Source organism: Musa acuminata, chromosome BXJ2-6 (genome assembly GCF_036884655.1).
Source record: "Musa acuminata AAA Group cultivar baxijiao chromosome BXJ2-6, Cavendish_Baxijiao_AAA, whole genome shotgun sequence".
In the NCBI taxonomy this organism is placed as follows: Eukaryota; Viridiplantae; Streptophyta; class Magnoliopsida; order Zingiberales; family Musaceae; genus Musa; species Musa acuminata.
The window spans coordinates 40,726,282-40,745,923 of NC_088343.1; the positions used below are offsets into that span (position 1 = coordinate 40,726,282).

Here is a 19,642-nt window from a genome sequence, read left to right on the forward strand (position 1 = left end):
GCCCGCAGAATAAAACCTCGTACTTCTCATACTCATCTATCCGTCACCCGTTCATCTTTCTGTTTCCTGTTTCGCCACGCCCCCGAAAATGGGACCGTCAGGTTTCGTCAATGCGCAATGTTACAAGGCAGGTATTTGGTTGGGTACGTCAAAACATGTAGAGAAACGCATGGCTTTCTAGAATGTAAGAGACGTACACGTCCGAGGCGGCGTTCCGCTGCACTCCTCCATCCGCCACCTCTCCACCTCTCTCTCTCTCTCTCTCTCTCTCTCTCTCTCTCTTTGCGTGCGTTTGTGAGATGAGATGGGGTTTGGGAGCGGCGATCCGCAGGCGGTGATGAGGGAGTTTCTGCACCAGGTTGGGGGCTGCGCCGTCATCGACGGCGGGCTCGCAACGGAGCTCGAGGCCAACGGCGCCGATCTCAACGACCCTCTCTGGAGCGCCAAATGCCTCATTGGCTCTCCCCACCTCATCCGCAAGGTTAGCTGTCCAATGGACTTCCTTTTTTGTCCTATGCTTCCGAAAAATGTTGACTTCTAACCTTGCGGTGTATTGTGGATTTGTAATTATCGAACGAAAAAAATAAAATTTTTTACCCTGGTGAATGTAACCATGGTTTATGGGCTTCTCATCTAGATTAAGTTAGATACGATCCTAGCTTTGTTTGGTGCAGATGTTACAAGGAAAAGAAAGTGGCGTAATAAATAGGGTTTTTTTCCCCTTAAATGAGAAATTAGACTATCGACCAAATTTACTGAAAGGATGTGAACCTATGGCTCTACTTTCGAAGTTTTGCAATAGCCGAAGGTGAATTTAAAGAAACAAAACCTTGCTTATCAAAAGAATAAATTAGGAGGAAAAAAAAACTCTTCTTTCAATTTGGTTCCTGCGGCTTGAGTTAATAAACAAAGAAAGTTGATGTTGATCATATTATGATAAACTTATTATGTGAAGCGGGAGAGCTGTTACATGCATATGACAAATTAATAGTTGGGTGCTGGGGATTGAGCATCCTGATGGAATTAGAGGATTCCCAATGGATGAACTGGTACTTCTTCAAGACAAGTAGAAATTTGTTATGAGTCGAGGCAACTGAAACTAATAAGCAGGCTTATGCCAGTAATGAAGGCTCGGTGCTTGTTTTATTTGGTCCTAAGAGGAGAAGAACAACATGGTATACTGATATTCAACTATTCATTTGGATATGGAGGAGTGATTGAGGGTTCAAAACAAGTTAATGATCAAAATACAATTTGGAATTAGTTCGTCTTAATAAACATTGTTTATGTTCTGATTTGAGTCTGTCACTTGGCCTTGTCTATGTTCAGTCTTGAGACTCTTGTTTGTTGTTTAGTTAGTGATTTTTTTGTTAAAAAAAGGAGTTTTGTATGTGAGAAATGTCTGGCTTGTTGGCCATAATCAAAGTGTAAAACTGGATTATAGAAAATACAGAATGTAAAATTTATCGATTCTGATCAAGGTCCATCAGTTTTGGACTGCTGGTCATACGGGGCTTAACATAGAGGTTTTGCTTGGTAAATGGCTAGGATAGATGACATTTTTTCTATTTAGCAACCTTGTCTAATAATTAGGTTTTCTTTCTCCATTCAAACGTGGAACAGTTCTTTCTTGGCAATGCCATTTGATGTATTGCAGTCTAGTTAGTCATCTTAGTGTTCTTACAGCATATATATATATATATATATATATATATATATATATATATATATATATATATATATATATATATATATATATATATATATATATATCTATATATCTTGTAAGTTCTGATTTTTGTGTATATCATGAAACATGTCAGACATGATGATATTGGAGGAATTTTTTTTTCAGCTGCATGTGTTATTCTAGTAATGTGGCAGCATGAATGGTTCAGCGGAATCCTGGCATAGGACATAGCATGGGCAGATACACCTTTGGTGTGCCTGGAGCCCTATGTCAGTACCCTGTTGGCACGGCCAACATGCTTCTTGGCAGGCCAACATATTGATATTGATAAATCATCTGACTCTCGCTTGGCATGAATCTGCATGGCCAAGCATTTGTGCTCTGTTGATAGCTTCAATGGTTCATGTTCACTACCAGTCAAGCTCATATCACAGAACTAGAAGAGGAAGAAGACATTTTTCAGGTTTCCTGTTAAGGAAATTGACTAGTGTTTTTGTTAACATATGCAACCCTTGGTGATGTTGATAGATCTTTCGATTGTCAATCTTACTATAGTTTACTTATATCTATAAGGATGCATATTATTGAAGTTGATGGGCTTCTGTTGACTTCTCACTTTCAGAGGTGTAAGGGAAGATTATGTAAAATTCTTTATAGATCCGCATTTTTCACTATCCGGTAATTGTTTGGCAAAAAATACAATGGAACTTGGTGTGTAAGTAATATAGACTATTAATATCACCTGACCTATCAGTTTCTGTTGATGATATGAACAAATAAGTTTCATTACTAATGACACCTCTCCACATAATACTTCATTTTCTTCCTGAAGAAACCAGTGTTTACTGTATCCTGCACCTAGCAGTGCCTTTTACTGTTTTATCTTACTGAACAGGTTCATCTGGACTATCTTGAAGCTGGTGCACATGTTATAATCACATCATCCTATCAGGTAACTTATTTTTTTCTTTTATTTTTGATGATATATTTTCTGATGATTTTTTATATCACACTGACATTTATTGAAGCAGGCTACCATTCAGGGTTTCAAGTCAAGGGGCTTCTCTCAAGAAGAAAGTGAAGACTTATTGCGGAGAAGTGTTCAAATTGCACGTGAAGCTCGTGATATATTTTATAACGATTGCTTAAGAGGATATGGTGGCCAAAGTGACATTAAAAAGCACACTGTTTTGGTGGCAGCCTCCATAGGAAGCTATGGAGCTTATTTAGCAGATGGTTCTGAGTATAGGTTGATCAACTGAGTACTGCTATATTATAACTTGCTTATTTTCTGTTTGTTATTTCACTGATGAGTGATTGATATTGCTAGTGGGCACTATGGCAAAGATATGACCATAGAAAATTTGAAGGATTTTCATAGAAGAAGACTTGAGGTCCTTGCTGAAGGAGGTGCTGATTTGATAGTTTTTGAAACAATTCCAAATAAATTGGAAGCTCAGGTAGTTATAGTTGATGAGCTTGTCTAATGGAGTCAAGTCTTCATTCTCAAGTTCATAAAATAGTTTCTTTGCATCTTACCCGTGAAAGTTCTGGTTTTTGCACTGTAATTCCTTTGTTCTTCATGTTTATACATTTCTCTATGGACCCTTAGAGATGCAACCACAGTTTGTGTTGCATTGAGTGTATTTAAATACTGTAGTATAACCTATGGTTTCAACTTACATTTACTGGTTAGGCAGGTACTGGACCATATAGGTTGGTATCAATTAGTAATTAATTTTTATTTTTTCTTTTAATGATTATAGATGGTGCAGGCTGGTATATTGTGATGTATATTTGTATGATAATGGTCTGACTGGATGTCAAAACCATCATCAGAATGAGTTTTAAATTTTTGTTGTGACCTTTTATTGATACTCCTTTGTAGAAATTGTTCTAAAAGAAAATTATTTCTTTGGTGACAATACCCTTCTTCCTCCCATGTACCTTATATTGTAAAAGATTTGCTGCTTCTTTTAGTTTTCATGCACCTCTCTAAATGTCTTAAGTCCAAATCCCCTAAGATGAGAAAGCATTTAAAGATATACGCAGATCAGGTGTTGATTGACTTGTGATCCATCTACTTGCTCCATGGTAGATTTGATCTTCCCCAATCCATCCTAACTAAATGTAGAATCAGTATTGAAGTTAAACCTATTTTTTAATCTTGAATTTTTTAAAGTGTTATCCCCAAGTTCTTGGACGTTCACAACCTCTAGCTAGTTTTGTGCTTTAATTGGTGTGATTAATGTTTCTGATTCCTTTTTATCTGTGTTTTGACAGGCATATGCTGAACTTCTTGAGGAAGATAATATAAGCATTCCTGCTTGGTTTTCTTTTAACTCAAAGGATGGTGTTAATGTGGTTAGTGGAGATTCATTGACTGAATGTGTCTCGATTGCTGATTCATGTAAGAAGGTAGTGGCTGTTGGAATAAACTGCACTCCTCCGAGATTCATCCATGGATTAATCCTCTCCATAAAAAAGGTATTGTTATTTACTTGCTAATTTTATATAACACGTTCATCGGGATTCCTCTTGTTTCCTGAATGGTCATTTATGCTGTTCAATGTTGGCAAAGTCTACTTTCTCTTTATTATGCAAACAAATTATGGGGATCATAATGTTGTCAGACGAGTGTAAGCTGAAGGAAGGTTCAAGCTGGTGCTGAATTTACAGTGCTCAGAATATGGTCCTTGTACATACTGAGAGATGAGAACATTCAACCAAATCTCCTTAGTCCCATAGAAGTATATAGAAGTTTTGAGGACAAGTTAGCCATGTAATATGAATACCTGAGTTAGCATTCCATTATTTCTTAGCAACATTCTCTGTTAACATTAACTATTGGTGCAAAGAAAGCTTTGTCTGACTGTGAATTTAACTGGATATCAACTTTTATTTCTATGATGAGGCATTTAAAAAAGAAAAGGCAAGACTTGTGTTTTTAGAAATTTGATGTCATATGAACACAACCAGAATAACTTTCTTATTCCTAATTATGTGTGAACCAGAACTCTTAGGCATTAGAAAAATTCAAAATAGAAAACTTTCCTATAACAATCACTAAAAATAAAAGATATAATTATCTAAAAATGCTATGAAAAAATACAATTGAAGTTTTCATTCAACTTGGAGTCGGTAAAAGACAACCTGTAGCTTTTCTTGCAACAGAACATAGCTTAGGCAAAATGCAGCAGGAATTAAGATTCAGATCTGACTGGATCATGACTGATTGGATGTAAACAAGTATTGGGTACTCTTATCAAGAAAAATCAGCAAAATAAGGCTTCAGTGAGGTATATATGCTGAATTATTCTTTCAAGCGCAGCCTCCACAGGCATCCCCTCCCCCCCAAATCACACACACACACAATAGGGCTCTGTTTTGAGTTAGGACTCGATGAAGTGTCAACTATTAATTCTTCTTGTGTAGATTGTTAGGGAACTAAGGCATCATACTTATGAAGCTTACAATTTCAATTACTTAAAGACTACAGTGGAAATCTAAATGTACATGAGTTGTTGCAAACATAAATGTTTATTGAGCTTTACTTGTTTTGAACTGTATTTGGCATCTTGAGGAAATAACTCTGTTATCATTGTGTTAAATGAGTTCACTTTCCTGCAGTGGTGTTGTCTGAGTTGTTCTTTTATGTACAAATTGATTACATTTAATTCTCATTCACAGATATTCTCATTGTTTGCAAACTAAATTCCATCTGGGAATTCAAGATCCCTGCATGTCTTAAAAATGATTGTCAGCATCAACAGAAAATATGCACAATGCATAATGTTCACTTTAACTTTTTGATAGTGTGATTGCTGAATTTACAGGTGACAAAGAAACCAATTTTGATATATCCAAATAGTGGAGAGAGATATGATGCTGATAAAAAGGAATGGGTGGTAAGTTGACAGTTGCAAAGTCATTGTCAGATAACTGATGTTTCATATGGCACTTCTTTGGACAAACAATATTTGACATCTTTCTTTCCATTATTAAGTTAGATGTCTATGCATAACTTGGACTAGGACAATTTTTCTAGTTTATGGTGGTAAGGTGAATCTTGATTATCCAAACATGTAATATTAGCAGTTTAGCACATCCAAAATTCTTAGAGGAAGGTCATAATTTATATATACCAAAGAAGCATTGAACTGCTCAAAATTCCCTTTTATCTTGAACTGTCTGTAACTTTTCTATCACTGCCATCAGATGAATTCTGTAGTTAGGTACGCAAGCCATCTCCTGCCTTTTGGTGGTATTAATCCCTCATACTCTGGATATTTGTCTTCTCTTCCCAGACATCAGTTCAAATTATCAAAATCAGGGTTTTAGTTTATCTAAATTTATTATAATTTACAAATATTACCAGAGCATAAAGATCTAGCCGAAAACCTAAGGTTTCATGCACTAAATTCATAAAGTGGCAGTCAGGAAATTTGTCTTCAAGATCTCATCTTTTGAAGAGTATCTTGTCACAAAAGCCTGACCGGGTTATATTGGTTATCAGCTGTAACAGCATGCAAGTATTGCATAGGAACCAGCCTATATAACCAGTGGTTTTGTTAGAGAGAGCATATTAACCTAGACCAAATCTTCAAATTGTGATTCTTAATTTCCTTGCAGGAATCCACTGGTGTTACCGATGAAGATTTTGTTTCTTATGTTCAAGTATGGCATGAAGCTGGAGCCTGCCTGATTGGAGGCTGTTGCAGGACTACTCCGAACACGATAAGAGGCATATCTCTTGCTCTTCAGAAGGAACATGCTATTCCAAGAGAATCTGTACCATAAAACGTTTGCAGAACCTAAAGTCCTGACAATATAGACCTATCTATGTAACAGTGGTCTAATGCCGATGTCTGCATATTATCTTCATCGTGGTTATCGTCAGACAAACTCTTTTTTTATTTGCACTTGTAGTTCCGACACATTTTGTTAGGCTGTTCGGAGTCAAGTAAATTATATTTAATTTGTTTGGTTATTCTTTGAGAATTTTGTGAAACATGTTAATTTGCATCTGCTTCGGCTGGTTTCTTATAGTTTGGCTTTAAAAAGTGCCTTTGGTCCGTTAATTCTTTGAGTATTTATCAGCTCTAGAAACGATCGGCTTTGGGGCATATGTTTTGGTATCAATTGGTGACTACTTTTTTATAGTTTTTAGCTGACACCAAGCAGTATGAATTATATATTTGCCTAATACATATTTGTTTGGTATTGTCACACATTAAACTTCTTGCTTAAGTTGTGTGGTATCATAAACATACAAACTTTATTGGCAAGACAAAAAACTGGGAGCTCTACATGGTAGTACGAAAAAAGAAATCTATTGCCACTCCTGAATGGTTGCAAGTTTCCCTTATCCATTCATGTATCTAAAGCCATCTTAAATCTAACCCAAATATCTAATATTTTTTATTTGGACACTCGGGCTGGTAGATTGAACCTCCATAATAATCATACTAATTGCAAGGAGGCACAACAAGGCAAAGACATCATAAATTAATCAAAGATTGTCTGAGAGAAACCGTGGATTAATCCCAGCAGGAGCGACAACTCACATGCCAATACTTGGGATTATCTTCTATTGGCTGAGGCAGGACCTTGCTCATGAGCTGTGCATTCACGTATTCCAGGACAATGTGCTCAATTCACCTTTCTTTGGCATCCTGAGCTGCATCATCTTGCTACAAATCCCTTTTCTAAGCATTTTCGCAATCCATAATGCACAGGCTTCATTCATTCATCAGATTCAGGCTCTGCGTCGCACAAAAGAGCAGCGAAATATATAGCATCTCCATAGAATCAAATCTTTCCAGAACTGCAGGGAATTAAGGGACACATTACCTGCATTTGTCATGGAATTCATCATCGTAGTCGTTGTGTAAAGCTTGATTGTTGGTTGACATTCCTTTTCATGGCCTTTAGGGATCACTTGGGCATTAAACCAGGTAGCAAGACAAGACCTCAACATGACAGTATACCAAGTTCATCAACAGATGGCTGAAAAAGGATTAGAAAAAAGAACCAGATTATGCAGAAAGCAAAAAGATTCTGAGCCATGAAGAAGAGCAAAATGTAAAGGAAGTTAGAGCACAGCCAGTCATGCAGCTAAAGTATTTGAGGCATAGAGGAAACATAGTTCTGGCGTGTAGAATCTACAGTATTTATCTATGTGACTATAAATTAAACCAACCAGATACAATGGAATAAAATAAATGGTTGTTATTGTCAAAAAATGGTAAAGAAACACTAGTTAGAGGTAAATTATTCAGTACAATGCCTAAAGGACCCATTTTGAGAATGCTCTGGAACTGCTTATACATAAGTGGCAGGATAAAGCTCCATCTAGAGCTTCAGCGAAAGCTCAGGTTGTTGATGGGTAGGTGCAACTTCATGCATTTTATTCATGAACCCACACCAGTCATGCATACCTATAAACAGTTAAAAGTTCATAATGCTAAAAATATAACAGTTACCATGATGAGGTTGCAGCACACAATGCTAAAAAAAATGAGGTTGGGTTACATAATGCTAATTTAGTATTATGTGCCACAACGTCATTATTTCTAGGTATATCATGATAATTAGCATTATGAGCATTATGTGCCGCTTCCTTATTATTTCTATAACCTGGACCACTCATGTTATTTTTCTTTAGCATTATGTGCCACAGACCAGTCACCATGATTAGAAATAATGAGGATGCTGCAGATAATGCTAGAAAAAAATAATAGTTAAACATATGTCAAGTGATAGAAGCCTGAAATATTTGGGATCAAATTGTTGATCTTGCAAATTGAATTTCAAACATAAGTCAAACCAAGAGACCTTGCACACTAAATACATCAGCTCCTTCTGCTTCACCAAAGCTCCAACTGCTACGTTTGTAAGAAAGCTTGTGCTACATCAACAGCTGCAGTCCATGACAAATATTAAGATTGATTTTCAGAGAAAAAGAGTAAGGACAGTTGGCCAATTTCTTCACAGAACAACTGTAAGTTGAATATTATGATTGAAAGGAACAATTATCTACCGTTGCTTCTGACACTAGATGCATTTCTTTAAAAAGAGAAGTTTCCTGTCTGTGATGCTTGCTTGTGTCCATGATAAACAAATCACAGTTTTCATTCTTACACAATTCAAACTCCTTCAACAGCAATTTTCACAGAATCTGATTCCATGTAGCTACAGCAGCAAGCAGTCAAAGAGAACACTAAATATGGGGTCCAAAGAATTTTTCCACGGATTGGAGAATAACATGCTTGATTCACTTCAGCAAGAAAAAAAACTATTAGCAGTTCACAAGTAGCTGTATGAACAACATGTAATTTAGACAGCACCTTCCGAGACCAGTAAAATTACAAAATTAACTTGCTCCACATTGTCATAGAAGTGCAGAACAGTAACATCTTGCATTTCTGGAACTTTAAACCAAAAAACAAAAACAAACAAATTATACATGCAACACTAGGTTAAAATTTCTGCCAATAGAAAAGAAAGGATGGAACATATGGCTCCTGCCAATATGGGATATGCCAATTATACCTTGCAAATATGAGTCCATGAGCATGCTTACAAAGAGCACAAAAAGAAATGGACAAGCTAGACTTTACATTGATGCCAATCAGTGATGTTAGATGCAGGGTTGCCCTCTGGGAGAAAAAGAAATGGACAAACATAGCTGTCTGCTCTACATGATGCAAGTTCAATGCTAGACTCATAATCCTGATCCCATCTCAAACATCAATGCTGATCTCAAAGTTTATGACTTAGATTTCTATACAATCTAACATTCAGAAATTGGTCATATTCCTTTTTTTTTAATTTAGAGGAACGTAATTATTCATGTATTGGGGATAAGTTTTGGCACTACAGTAAATTTGTTGGATGACCACAGTTAAAGTCACAAAAATAGCCTCTGTACTTGCAGGAATAGGATTGCATGATTGACTTGTCCACATTATTGAAGTTCTTTGAATATTCAAGATCCCAGTGAAGTCCTACAGAATAATCATGATTCTAACTAACAAAACTGTCAGAAATTGCAAGTCAATATGCCACATAAACAACTTTGAGATAATTTATTAACTTCAAATAAGATTGATCTTGTGTGACTAACACCTGTAAGAAGAATCAAGGCTGTATCCAAGAGAGAAATGGAAACTTTGTGAAATGAGATCATAAAACATGTGTTGAACAACTAGAAATTACTTCTCAATTTGCATATAAAAAGTATCAAATGTGTTGGATGTTGTACATGGCCTTCATGTAACAATGGTCAAATTCGAAGAAACATAGCATTGAACAATAATGGCAAGTTTGAATATTTAACGTGCATGCACTCCAAACAACATGATTTTTTGTTGTATATGGCCCATTGATTATAGTGCAAGTGGTTCTTCTTGATTTAAACCTATCCTGCTATTTTGTCTTTTGCTTACTTTAGGTGTTCGGAGAAAATTGTTGACCAGGATATTCATCTTATTAGTCTACGTAAAACTACCTAATTGTGTCAGCTAATTTTCCATAATAGCTCAGATCATTTTGATAATGCAAATGCCATCTTAAACGTGGAGGCCTTTAAGCATGGACAAGTCTTCTCCTTCTGGAGACCTTATTTGTAGCACAACCTATTTGGAAGAAGGCATTAGAAAGTGGAAATCATACATTGAAAAATAAAGAGACGATCAAAATAAAAATTAAATTAAAAGAAAATAACTAAGGCAAAATGTTCAATTACTGGTTCAGTTCAATTGCAGCGATAGAGTAACCCCCCAAAAGACAAGCAAAAAAGAAGAAAAGGGTGAAGAGAAAGAAGAAAAAAGGGCCAAATCTCTAATATCAAGGAGATAACAATGCAAATGACTCTTAAATAAAAAATAAAAAAAAGATGAGAAAAGTATGGTTCCTCATTGTAGCAAGGTAGCTGCTAATCATTACATGTAATTGGGATCTTCGCTCTCCTCCTTTCAAAGGGAAAACTTTCCTTACCATCCAATAATTTGATGTGTTAGACAGTGATTTAAAAAGGCGCTCGGGCGCTCGCCTAGGCGCTCGGGCGAGGCGAGGCGAGGCGAGGCCCGAGCGCCTCGCTAAACTTCCAGGCAGCGCACTTCAAAGAGGCACTCGCCCGAGCCCAGGTGCTGGGCGCTTCGGGCGAGCGCTTGTGTTAAACCAGGCGACTGAACTAGGATTTTAGATCTGGTTCGGTCTCCGGTGGTTAGTTGGTTCAATCGAACCAACTAAAATCGATATCAGCTATCGCTGCCCAACCCTAACAGGCTAACCCTGCTCGTTGCTGCTGCCGCTCCCGCGCCCGTTACTCGCCGCTGTCGCTACTCGCAACCGCTGCCGCTGTCGTCGCTCGCCGCTCCTGCTCCTGCTCCCGTTGCCGCTGCTCGCCGCTGCCGCTTCCTCTTTTCTCAGTCAGCAGACTCAGCACCCCCTTACACTCTTCCTTCTCCTTCAGTATACTATTAATATTGTTATGTTTATTTAAAATTATTAATTTTTAATACTATTAATATATTAATATTTATTAATTATATTATATATTTTTATATTTTATGTCTCGCTTCGCTCGGGCGAGCGCCTAGCGCCTCGGGCGTTTTTGGACCTTAGCGCCTAGCGCTTTTTAAATCACTGGTGTTAGATTCATTTGTAAATAATTTCAGTACCATCCAAAGCAAAGATTATCGTCCACATACAAGATTGATAGAGATCAATTTTATGTCAATTAAGTCATGTTCATAATTCTTGGCCAAATTAAAGGATAGTAAACATGATTCTTATGATTCTCATGGTCTTACTGCTCTGCTTCTCTTTTTTTAATAAAATTTGATATTTTCAAATCAATCATAGCTAAAATCAAGGTCTGTCGTACCGAATCGTACCGCCCGTATCGGGCGGTATGTATCGGTCCGATAGGCTAACGGTACGTGGACCGTCCGCTACCAGTCCACTGTATCAGTGCATTGTAGCACTATAGCAGTACAGTACAGTGTTGCAGTATACTGTAGCACTGCAACAGTACAGTACTGTTACAGTGCACTGTTATAATAGCAATTCAGTGGAACAGTACATTGTAGTAATGTACTGTAGTAGTGCTACAGTGCTCGATGCACTTGGGTGTATCGCTCGGTACACCGTACCGTACCGGTACCGAGCCCAAGTCGAAACACCGGTACGATACGATATTGCGAATCTTGACTAAAATATCTATAAAACAACTACAATTTTCTTTCAACCACATTAAAAATATATAAAAACTAGATCCCTAAAATCTGACATTCATGCTCTGGCCAAGGAAGTCCTCTATTTTGATAACTGTGAACAGAAGCAGTCATATAATCTTGAAAGGTATATAGTAATGCAAATTCTCTCTTAAAGCAGAAGCAAGAAAGAAGACAATAACATGCCTTAACATTAGCCAGCTGATCACAGGATATTTCCTCTTTCTTTCGAAAAGGAGTCTTTACTTGTCAGTTTTGGTGTTTTCCAAATTCAATTGTGTCGAAATCAAAGAGTGATATTCCATGTACACAATCGCAAGAAAATTTTTTGACCATTGAATCATGATGCTTGACCCAACACAAAGATTTTGATGGACAGTATTGTCAACTTATTCCTGTGCCTGCCTTCTTTTTCTTGATTAATTAATTATGTAAAACAATTAGCATTGCCTCTCAACCACCTTTAAATTTACAAAAAGAAAAACTTGATCCCTGTGCTCTGACAGTCATGCTCTTTCTTGGTACCCTACTCCCATGTAATGTTGAAAAGCATGGTAACTATGGTGACGACTTGTCATGCCCATTTCACATCCGTCGAGATAATCATTGCAAGTTACCTACCCACCCACCTTTCTCTTCCATCATCTTTGCAATCTAAAATTAGAACTATACCCAGTAAACTGGTGAATTACAACTTCTTCTTGTTGCTTGGATTCATATTAAAACTTGATCCAAATTTCGGCATGTTAATTCCAATTTACCAGTATTATCAGAACTTACCGGAGACACCCAGCTTCTCGCATTTATCACTATGTAACAATCAACAATAAAGAAACGCTCTTTTCATTGGAATTACACTCTTTTCTTTCATTCTACTAGTCCCAGGGATGTCCCAAAAACACCACAAAAAAAGGAAGAAAAAAGATCCAGATTCTGGGAATTCCGAAGGGAAAGGGAAGAAAATATGAACGGAAATTATTCAAAAAAACATGTCCGTGAAATCACATACAACACCTACGAAAAAAAATCCCTTTTTCACTGAAAACTTTAGAAATAAGAGACGCTAAGTAACTTATAAATGCAAGGTTTTGCTTCAAACAAAAGAAACAACAGAAAGCACAAACGATTCAACGGTGTTATCTGAATGGAAACCAAGCTGTTGCATGATGCGGCGCTTGTTGTCGCCGGCGACGAGCGCGAGCTCCATCTTCCCGCCAAACAAAACCCTCCGTTTCCAGGACCTTCGGGTTAGAATTAGACCTACCTACTACGATTTCTCGAGTACATCGCTTTGTGGTAGAGCCGTAAATTGACGAACTACATCACGACGCACGTGCTGGAATCGTTCGTAATTAATCGAACGTGCTGGAATCGTTCGTAATTAATCGAATGTAGTTCGGCCGGGCCGTACTCGATTCCAGCACGTGCGATATCAAAGTGGCGATGCATGTGAACAATTATTCTAATTAAAAATATATTTAATTTATATAAAATCAAATAATATGTACCATAAAATTAATTCATTTAATAGCAAGCACAAGCAGTAGTTATAAGGGCGAGAAACGTTTCGTTGGTTGTACTCGTGGATAACATTTTATTTGTTGCATGCATTTACATTTCATACACGCAGTGCCCTCTCTTCTCATAAACACTTCCTACGCGCTCACAACACTTATTTTAGCGCCCTCTACTGCTACGTACATCAAACACGCTTCTCCCCTCCTCACATAAAAGCCTCGGCGATCTCGAGCATGGGCAGCAGCGGACGTTCACGGCGCTCCCGCTCCTCCGGGCCGGCGACGATGATCTGCTCGCCCTGCGCGTTGAGCACCTCCTCCACCTCCCTGGCCGGCATGTCGAACGCCAGCTCCTTGGCCTCCCTATCCAACTGCTTCAACACATTGTTCCTCCCTGCGCAGCAAACACCGATAAGCGTTCATGAACACGAGTACCGACGGATTAGATGTGATGGTGGCGATGGCAATGGCGATGGCGATGACGATGGCGCTCGTCATATCGAGCCGAGTACCTGCGAGGAAGTTCCTCACGTTCCTCTCGGCGCGGATCTCGAAGCATACGGCCTCGAGGTTTCCGCCGCGCGAAGCGACGGTCACTGAAGGGTGGCCCGGAGGGACGATGGCCACGGTGCCGCGCGAGACCTGGGAGCGGACCTTTTGATAGCGCTGACCTCCTTCCCGGCCCTCGTGTCTTCCTCCGCCCTCCTCCCTGCTCCTGCCTCGCTCAGACAAATGAGGGCATATAGTCTCGACGTAGCCACTTCCTTCCAGTATTACGGCGATCTTTGTCGACCTGGAGTCGTAGAATGGTGCAACCATGGAGCCCTGCAACAAAGACCCTAACGTCATCCCCCACCAGGGAGAGAATGATTGACCATGATAAGCACGGGAGACGGGATCAGCATAGGACATATATACCTCGGTAAGGTTAGCATGGGAGACTCGGAGGTCCAACTGTTTAAGCGGCCGGTAGTCGTCGCCGTCGGCCTCGTGCATCTGTCCCCGTCTGCTCGAATAGATCGGTCGCTTCTCGAGGAGATTGAATGGACCCTTAGATTCGCCAAACGGCCATTGGCCACCCTCGGAGGCGTGGCGGCTCAGTGCGCGGACCTGCTCCTCGGACGCCTCCACAATGCCTCCTTTCCGCTGTTGCCCAAAGATTCTGCTCAATCGATCTCGTCGCGTCTACAAAACGACACATTGCTGTAATCACACGAGACATAGAAGACACAATAAACAGGCAGAGGAATAGGTACGTTGAAGGCAGCTTCCAAGATTTCGTCGCTGAAACTCGGGAAGAACGACTTAGGATTTTGTCCTCCAGCACCATAGAAGACCTGCACAGTAACAAAGAGTTGAAGATATTGCATCCGATGAAGAGAATATTCAATCTAGTGACATAATCTACCTCGAAGCGGCCAGGTGTAGAAACCGGATGAAGGAGCTTGATCAAGAGAAACTCCTTATTGCTGTCTTTGTTGATCATGTAAATAATTGCTCCTGCCGGCGCCTCCAGGATATCTCCCCGGCGGAGCTCATGCGTTTCCTTCTTCTCTTCGCATACCAAAGTTAAGACTCCACACCCTGAAGAAGTCAACAAGTGACACTGAAATATTAGCTTGGTTCATCCACGTATAAGCAAATTATAACACAGCAGCAATGGAGGTATATACCTCTCGCGACATAGTAGATTGCATCAGCATCCAAGTGATGAGGCACCAAGAACGCACGAGGATTCAACCCAACTATAGCGATGCGGTAGTTGGCGATCCCCAGTAGGAACTCCGACTTCTCCAAGAAGTTTTCGAGGACCATGACATGACCATGCTCCGTCCTCACTTGTTCATAGAAGCTATCTCGATCGAAGAAGTAGGGGTTCCTCTCCCCAGTCGTCGTCTCTTCCTTCTTCTGGCGAGGGTTACCTTCACGGTGGCGCTGCTCTTTGTACTCCTCCTCGCACCGATGCTCGCACTGTTGTAGCTGCCTCTTGTCTTGTGCTCTCTGCGTGCACTCCTGGCGGCATTGCCGGTATCGCCTTTCAGGATCTTCGTGGGTTTGTACTCCAACAGCGACCTCCCGCCGCCCCCTTCGCTCTTCCTCGTACTGCACCTCGCACCGGCTCTCGCACTGCCTGCGCTGCTGTTCGTCGTGTGGGTGCTGGTGCCCGCACCGCTGCCTGCAATCATCGAACCGCCGCCGAGCGGGGTCATCGTCGCCACCCTGTCCGGGCCGCCCACGCTCCCGCATTTCTTCTTGGTACCGGTCTTCGCACCGGTGCTGGCACTGAATCCGCTGCTCCTGACCGCGCTGCTGCTGCTGGCACTGCTGCCTGCACTGCTGCAGCCGCTGCTCGGGATCCTGCGGGTTGTCGACACCGAGACCGCGGTAACCCAGAACTACAGTGGCCGACAAGACGAGGACGGTAAGGCAAAGAAGAAAAGCTTCCGACTTGGCCACCATGCTGAACGACTTCTACAGAGATCGTTACAATCCCTCGGGTGAGATCCCTGAGAGGGAACAGAGTCGGGTTTATAGAGAAAGAAAGGTGTGTGTGGGATGACGTGGTGTAGATGGAGAGAGAGCGACGCGCATGGGGGGAACGTGGCGGGAGGGATGAGTGCATGCATGGCTACGTGTTAGGGGAGAGTGAGAGGGACGAAAAGGCCGATAAGGCCAGAGCGCGGATGAAAGCAGTGAGTGACGTTACACGTGTGGGGATGCGATGTCGCCTCCACAGCCAGCACGAGGAGCTCGCGTGGGGCAAGTGTGGCGCATGGACGAGACGTGTCGGAGGAGACGAGAAGGACGGCATGGGGCTTTCGTATGAAATGTCACGCTACTTTTGTAGCAAAATAAGGTGAATGAATAATCGTAGTTTAATCATGTAACTAAAGAAAGCTAAATTTGTCTGCCTTGGATTTCGAAGTCTTTAGCTCGACTCGAGATCCTTTCGGTCTCCATCTAAGCATCAAATCAACAATACATTGTTCCTTGAATTGAGCAACGAAAAAAAAAAAATATATATATATATATATATTATTTATTTATTTATTTATTTGTTGGTTTGAAATATATTTTGTTATTTCATCATCTAATGGATTGATTGTAAATGTTAGTGATAGAAATAAAAGTGATTGTTGGGAGTTTATGTAACAGTACCTTTGTAGGTTTTGTATGACCGAATTCCTTCCACTTGGGTGTGTTTGAGCAAAAATAATACTTTTCTTCTTCAAGTTATTAGTTCCAAATTACTCGAGCAAGTAAAATCGAACTATATATCATCTTTAACTCCTATATATAAATAAAAATAATTATTTTTATGACTCAAATAAGAATCATTTAGGTCACTGTGATCAATCTCGTGATGATTTACAACCATCAAAAGCATATATCAAAACAAAAGATATAATATTAAGCTGTATAATACAAGTTTTACTTGCCTGCTGTCAGCTACTCATTCATGGAGTCGAATTATCCTTCATGATATCCTTTACAGCCACTTTCATGTGTCAATTCCGTTCTCACTCAAATCTTATTCTTGTTTACTGAACCAAACTTGCCTCGTTAGATGATGAAAACTCTTACTGTATATTACTGCATGCTTGCTTCAAGCATTATTTTTACTCCTCTAGAAGGCCATCTTTATGTTATGTTGCTTGATTGATATTTCGATACCACATAGTATCTGATCCTAATAATTCATATTTAATCTAGAATAAAAATAAAAAATCTTGATATTTGTTAGTTTTACCTTTGTTTTTTACCCAAACAAACAGCACAGCCACTTAGGTGTTAAAGCACCAGAATTCCCACTGACCAAGAATTATGGCACTAAATCTAGTATCTTTTAAATTATCTTTAGGCACTTGTTTGTGAATTCACATTATTTTTTGAATAATTTATAAGAAAAAAAATCTTTAGTATTAGGTTTATAGCTCTCATAATTGATTTTTACTAAGAGACATTGTCTTTTATAAAAAATTTAATAATATTTTTGAATCGAGCTATTTCAAGTCATTAACCCATTGGTCGATTTGATCCGATATGATTATCACGATTCAGGTTAAGTTGATTTAGATTCAATCGAGTTGAATTTTGTTGAATCTATGAGTGAGTGTAACTCGAGTATAACTAAAATATTTTTATTAACCCAATCTAATTTTTTTTAGAACTACTAGCGCATGATTCTAAGATATTTAGTATTATTTTTTTATATACTTAGGATGAATAATTTTTAATATAATATTTTTAGGTTAAATTGATGATCAAGCGTAACTCCTTGAATTTTCATCAAATCTTTTAATTTTTTTTAGAATTATTGAGGTAAGATGATAATATATTTGGTCACTATTTTTATTTTTTATATGAATTTAGAATAATTAATTTTTGAAATAGGATAGTTTTGGATTAAGTCTGTTACACTCGAGGAGTATAATGTGATTGTAACTCAAATATAATTTTTTATTTTTTTTATCAAAGCTATTTAAACTTATTTAGAATTACTAAGATGAGATGTAATATGTTTATTATTATTATTTATTTAAAATATTTAATTTTAAAAATAATAATTTTTTATGTTGATGGGGAGGGGAGGAGGAAAAAGATGCATTATTAGAGTTGGAGTGAGAGAAAAAGGAGGTGATGGAGATAAAAATAATTTAAAATTTAATTAAATAAATTCAATAGTTAGAATTTAGTTGAACTAATTTAATTCGGTTCAACTCTGAAAAAAAAATTAATTTAATCCTAAAAAAATCAAATCAAATCAAATTAAAAGATAATTATTATCTTTTTATTATTTCGAGCTTTCATCGGTTATTCTTTTGACCCAAACACTACTTCTCAGCAAAAAGCTTTTGGCTTTTCCATGACTACGGTGACGACTAGCGGAAGAAAACAGTGACCAGATAACAAAGTTCCTACAGCTGAAGTATCTTAGCAGTCAACCATGGCGGCCACCTAAATCTGTCCTTTTATGCATATGATAAATTCGCCCGTCTATTTCATCCAAACCGGAGAATTGATATTGTTATGATGCTTTCACTCCTGTGGTCGCCTATGGTATTAGAATCATGTCTCAAATCTCAACTAGATTACATCCTTCAAATGCATATAAATGAAAGCTGCATCTCTTGTTGGCACGTACTAAAGCTTTCTCAAATGGATCAACACAAGGGTGTGGGAGCAAAAGAAGAAGAAGATAGAGAAGAGAAGAAGACCGTTCCTGAGATCACCCTCCGGCCATTCACGCTCTCCGACGTCGACGACTTCATGACATGGGCGACCGACGACCGCGTCATGCGCTTCTCACGTAGACCTACGTGCACTACCAAGGACGAGTGCCTGACTCACATGAAGGACCTCATCATGCCTCACCCGTGGTGCCGCGCCATTTGCATCGACGATGACGGCCGGCCGGTGGGCTTAGTCTCCGTTATGCCGGCTCCGGGGGCTGACGTCCACCGAGCCTCGATCGGCTTCGCCATCGCCTACGACTACTGGGGCCACGGAATCGCCACCGCAGCGGTGAAGAAGGCGGCGTCTGCCGTCTTCGAAGAGTGGCCGTTTCTGGAGAGGCTCGACGCAATAGCCGAGGTGAACAACACTGCCTCTCGGAGGGTGCTGGAGAAGGCTGGGTTCCAGAGAGAGGCTGTGCTCAAAAGCTATCTTGCGTTGAGAGGGGAAAGCAAGGACATGGTCATGTATAGTTTGCTCTCTGCTGATTCTATGGTTCGGTGATGGTTGATTGTACTATCAATATTGGGATATATCAATTTTCAATTAGATGGAAAAGACCCGTATATATTGAACAACTGATGGATTTCGATCTAGCAGAGATAATATAGGAGTAATCTCTATTTAATTTATGAAACTATAGTTAAGGAACGGTTGAAAATGATAATACAAGTGGGAAATGGAAAGAAGGTTCTCAACAGCTCTCCGCAAGTGATTAGTAGAGAAGGAGCTGAGAAGGGAGGGGGAAGGGCTGCCTGAGGAAGAGAAGGAAAAGGGAAAAGAAGAAGGGAAGAGGGGAAGGCTGTAATTCAAGTATTTTACTATTTTTCAGATATTTAAAAAATTTTAATTATTTTTTAAATCTATCGGCATGTACCGACATACAACATATCGACACCATCGATCGACACGTGAGTGCAGTCCTCATTATAAATCGTGCTTTTTGCTATAATTTGTGT

At 39.3% G+C, this 19,642-nt stretch overlaps 3 protein-coding genes and 1 long non-coding RNA gene across 5 annotated transcripts; 2 read left to right on the forward strand and 2 right to left on the reverse strand.

Annotated features, from left to right (window-relative positions):
• Positions 1-211: 211 nt before the first annotated feature.
• On the forward strand, positions 212-6,680 carry LOC135615606 (homocysteine S-methyltransferase 2-like). Of its 2 annotated transcripts, none has more exons than XM_065114368.1 (7): positions 212-481; positions 2,586-2,642; positions 2,734-2,939; positions 3,021-3,150; positions 3,974-4,177; positions 5,527-5,598; positions 6,323-6,680. In XM_065114368.1, exons 1-7 carry the CDS (start codon positions 305-307, stop codon positions 6,488-6,490), a joined length of 1,014 nt encoding a protein of 337 aa, XP_064970440.1. In that variant the 5' UTR covers positions 212-304; the 3' UTR covers positions 6,491-6,680. The 2 variants fall into 2 exon arrangements, with proteins under 2 accessions (XP_064970440.1, XP_064970439.1); XM_065114367.1 differs by having other exon boundaries at positions 214-481; positions 2,722-2,939.
• Positions 6,681-7,005: 325 nt separating this feature from the next.
• Positions 7,006-11,162, reverse strand: LOC103989440 (uncharacterized). The gene is made up of 4 exons (XR_672051.3): positions 8,733-11,162; positions 8,528-8,612; positions 7,544-7,699; positions 7,006-7,455 (listed from the first exon to the last, which is right to left on the reverse strand). It is a non-coding gene; the product is annotated as an uncharacterized LOC103989440 (long non-coding RNA).
• Positions 11,163-13,475: 2,313 nt separating this feature from the next.
• Positions 13,476-15,940, reverse strand: LOC135613675 (vicilin Cor a 11.0101-like). The gene is made up of 6 exons (XM_065110708.1): positions 15,122-15,940; positions 14,857-15,032; positions 14,705-14,785; positions 14,367-14,633; positions 13,961-14,273; positions 13,476-13,842 (listed from the first exon to the last, which is right to left on the reverse strand). The coding sequence occupies exons 1-6, from the start codon at positions 15,906-15,908 to the stop codon at positions 13,655-13,657; spliced, it is 1,812 nt and encodes a 603-aa protein (XP_064966780.1). The 5' UTR covers positions 15,909-15,940; the 3' UTR covers positions 13,476-13,654.
• A 2,668-nt stretch (positions 15,941-18,608) lies between these two features.
• On the forward strand, positions 18,609-19,187 carry LOC103989442 (uncharacterized). Its single transcript, XM_018827362.2, has one exon. The coding sequence runs from the start codon at positions 18,609-18,611 to the stop codon at positions 19,185-19,187; it is 579 nt and encodes a 192-aa protein (XP_018682907.2).
• The last annotated feature ends 455 nt before the right edge of the window (positions 19,188-19,642 follow it).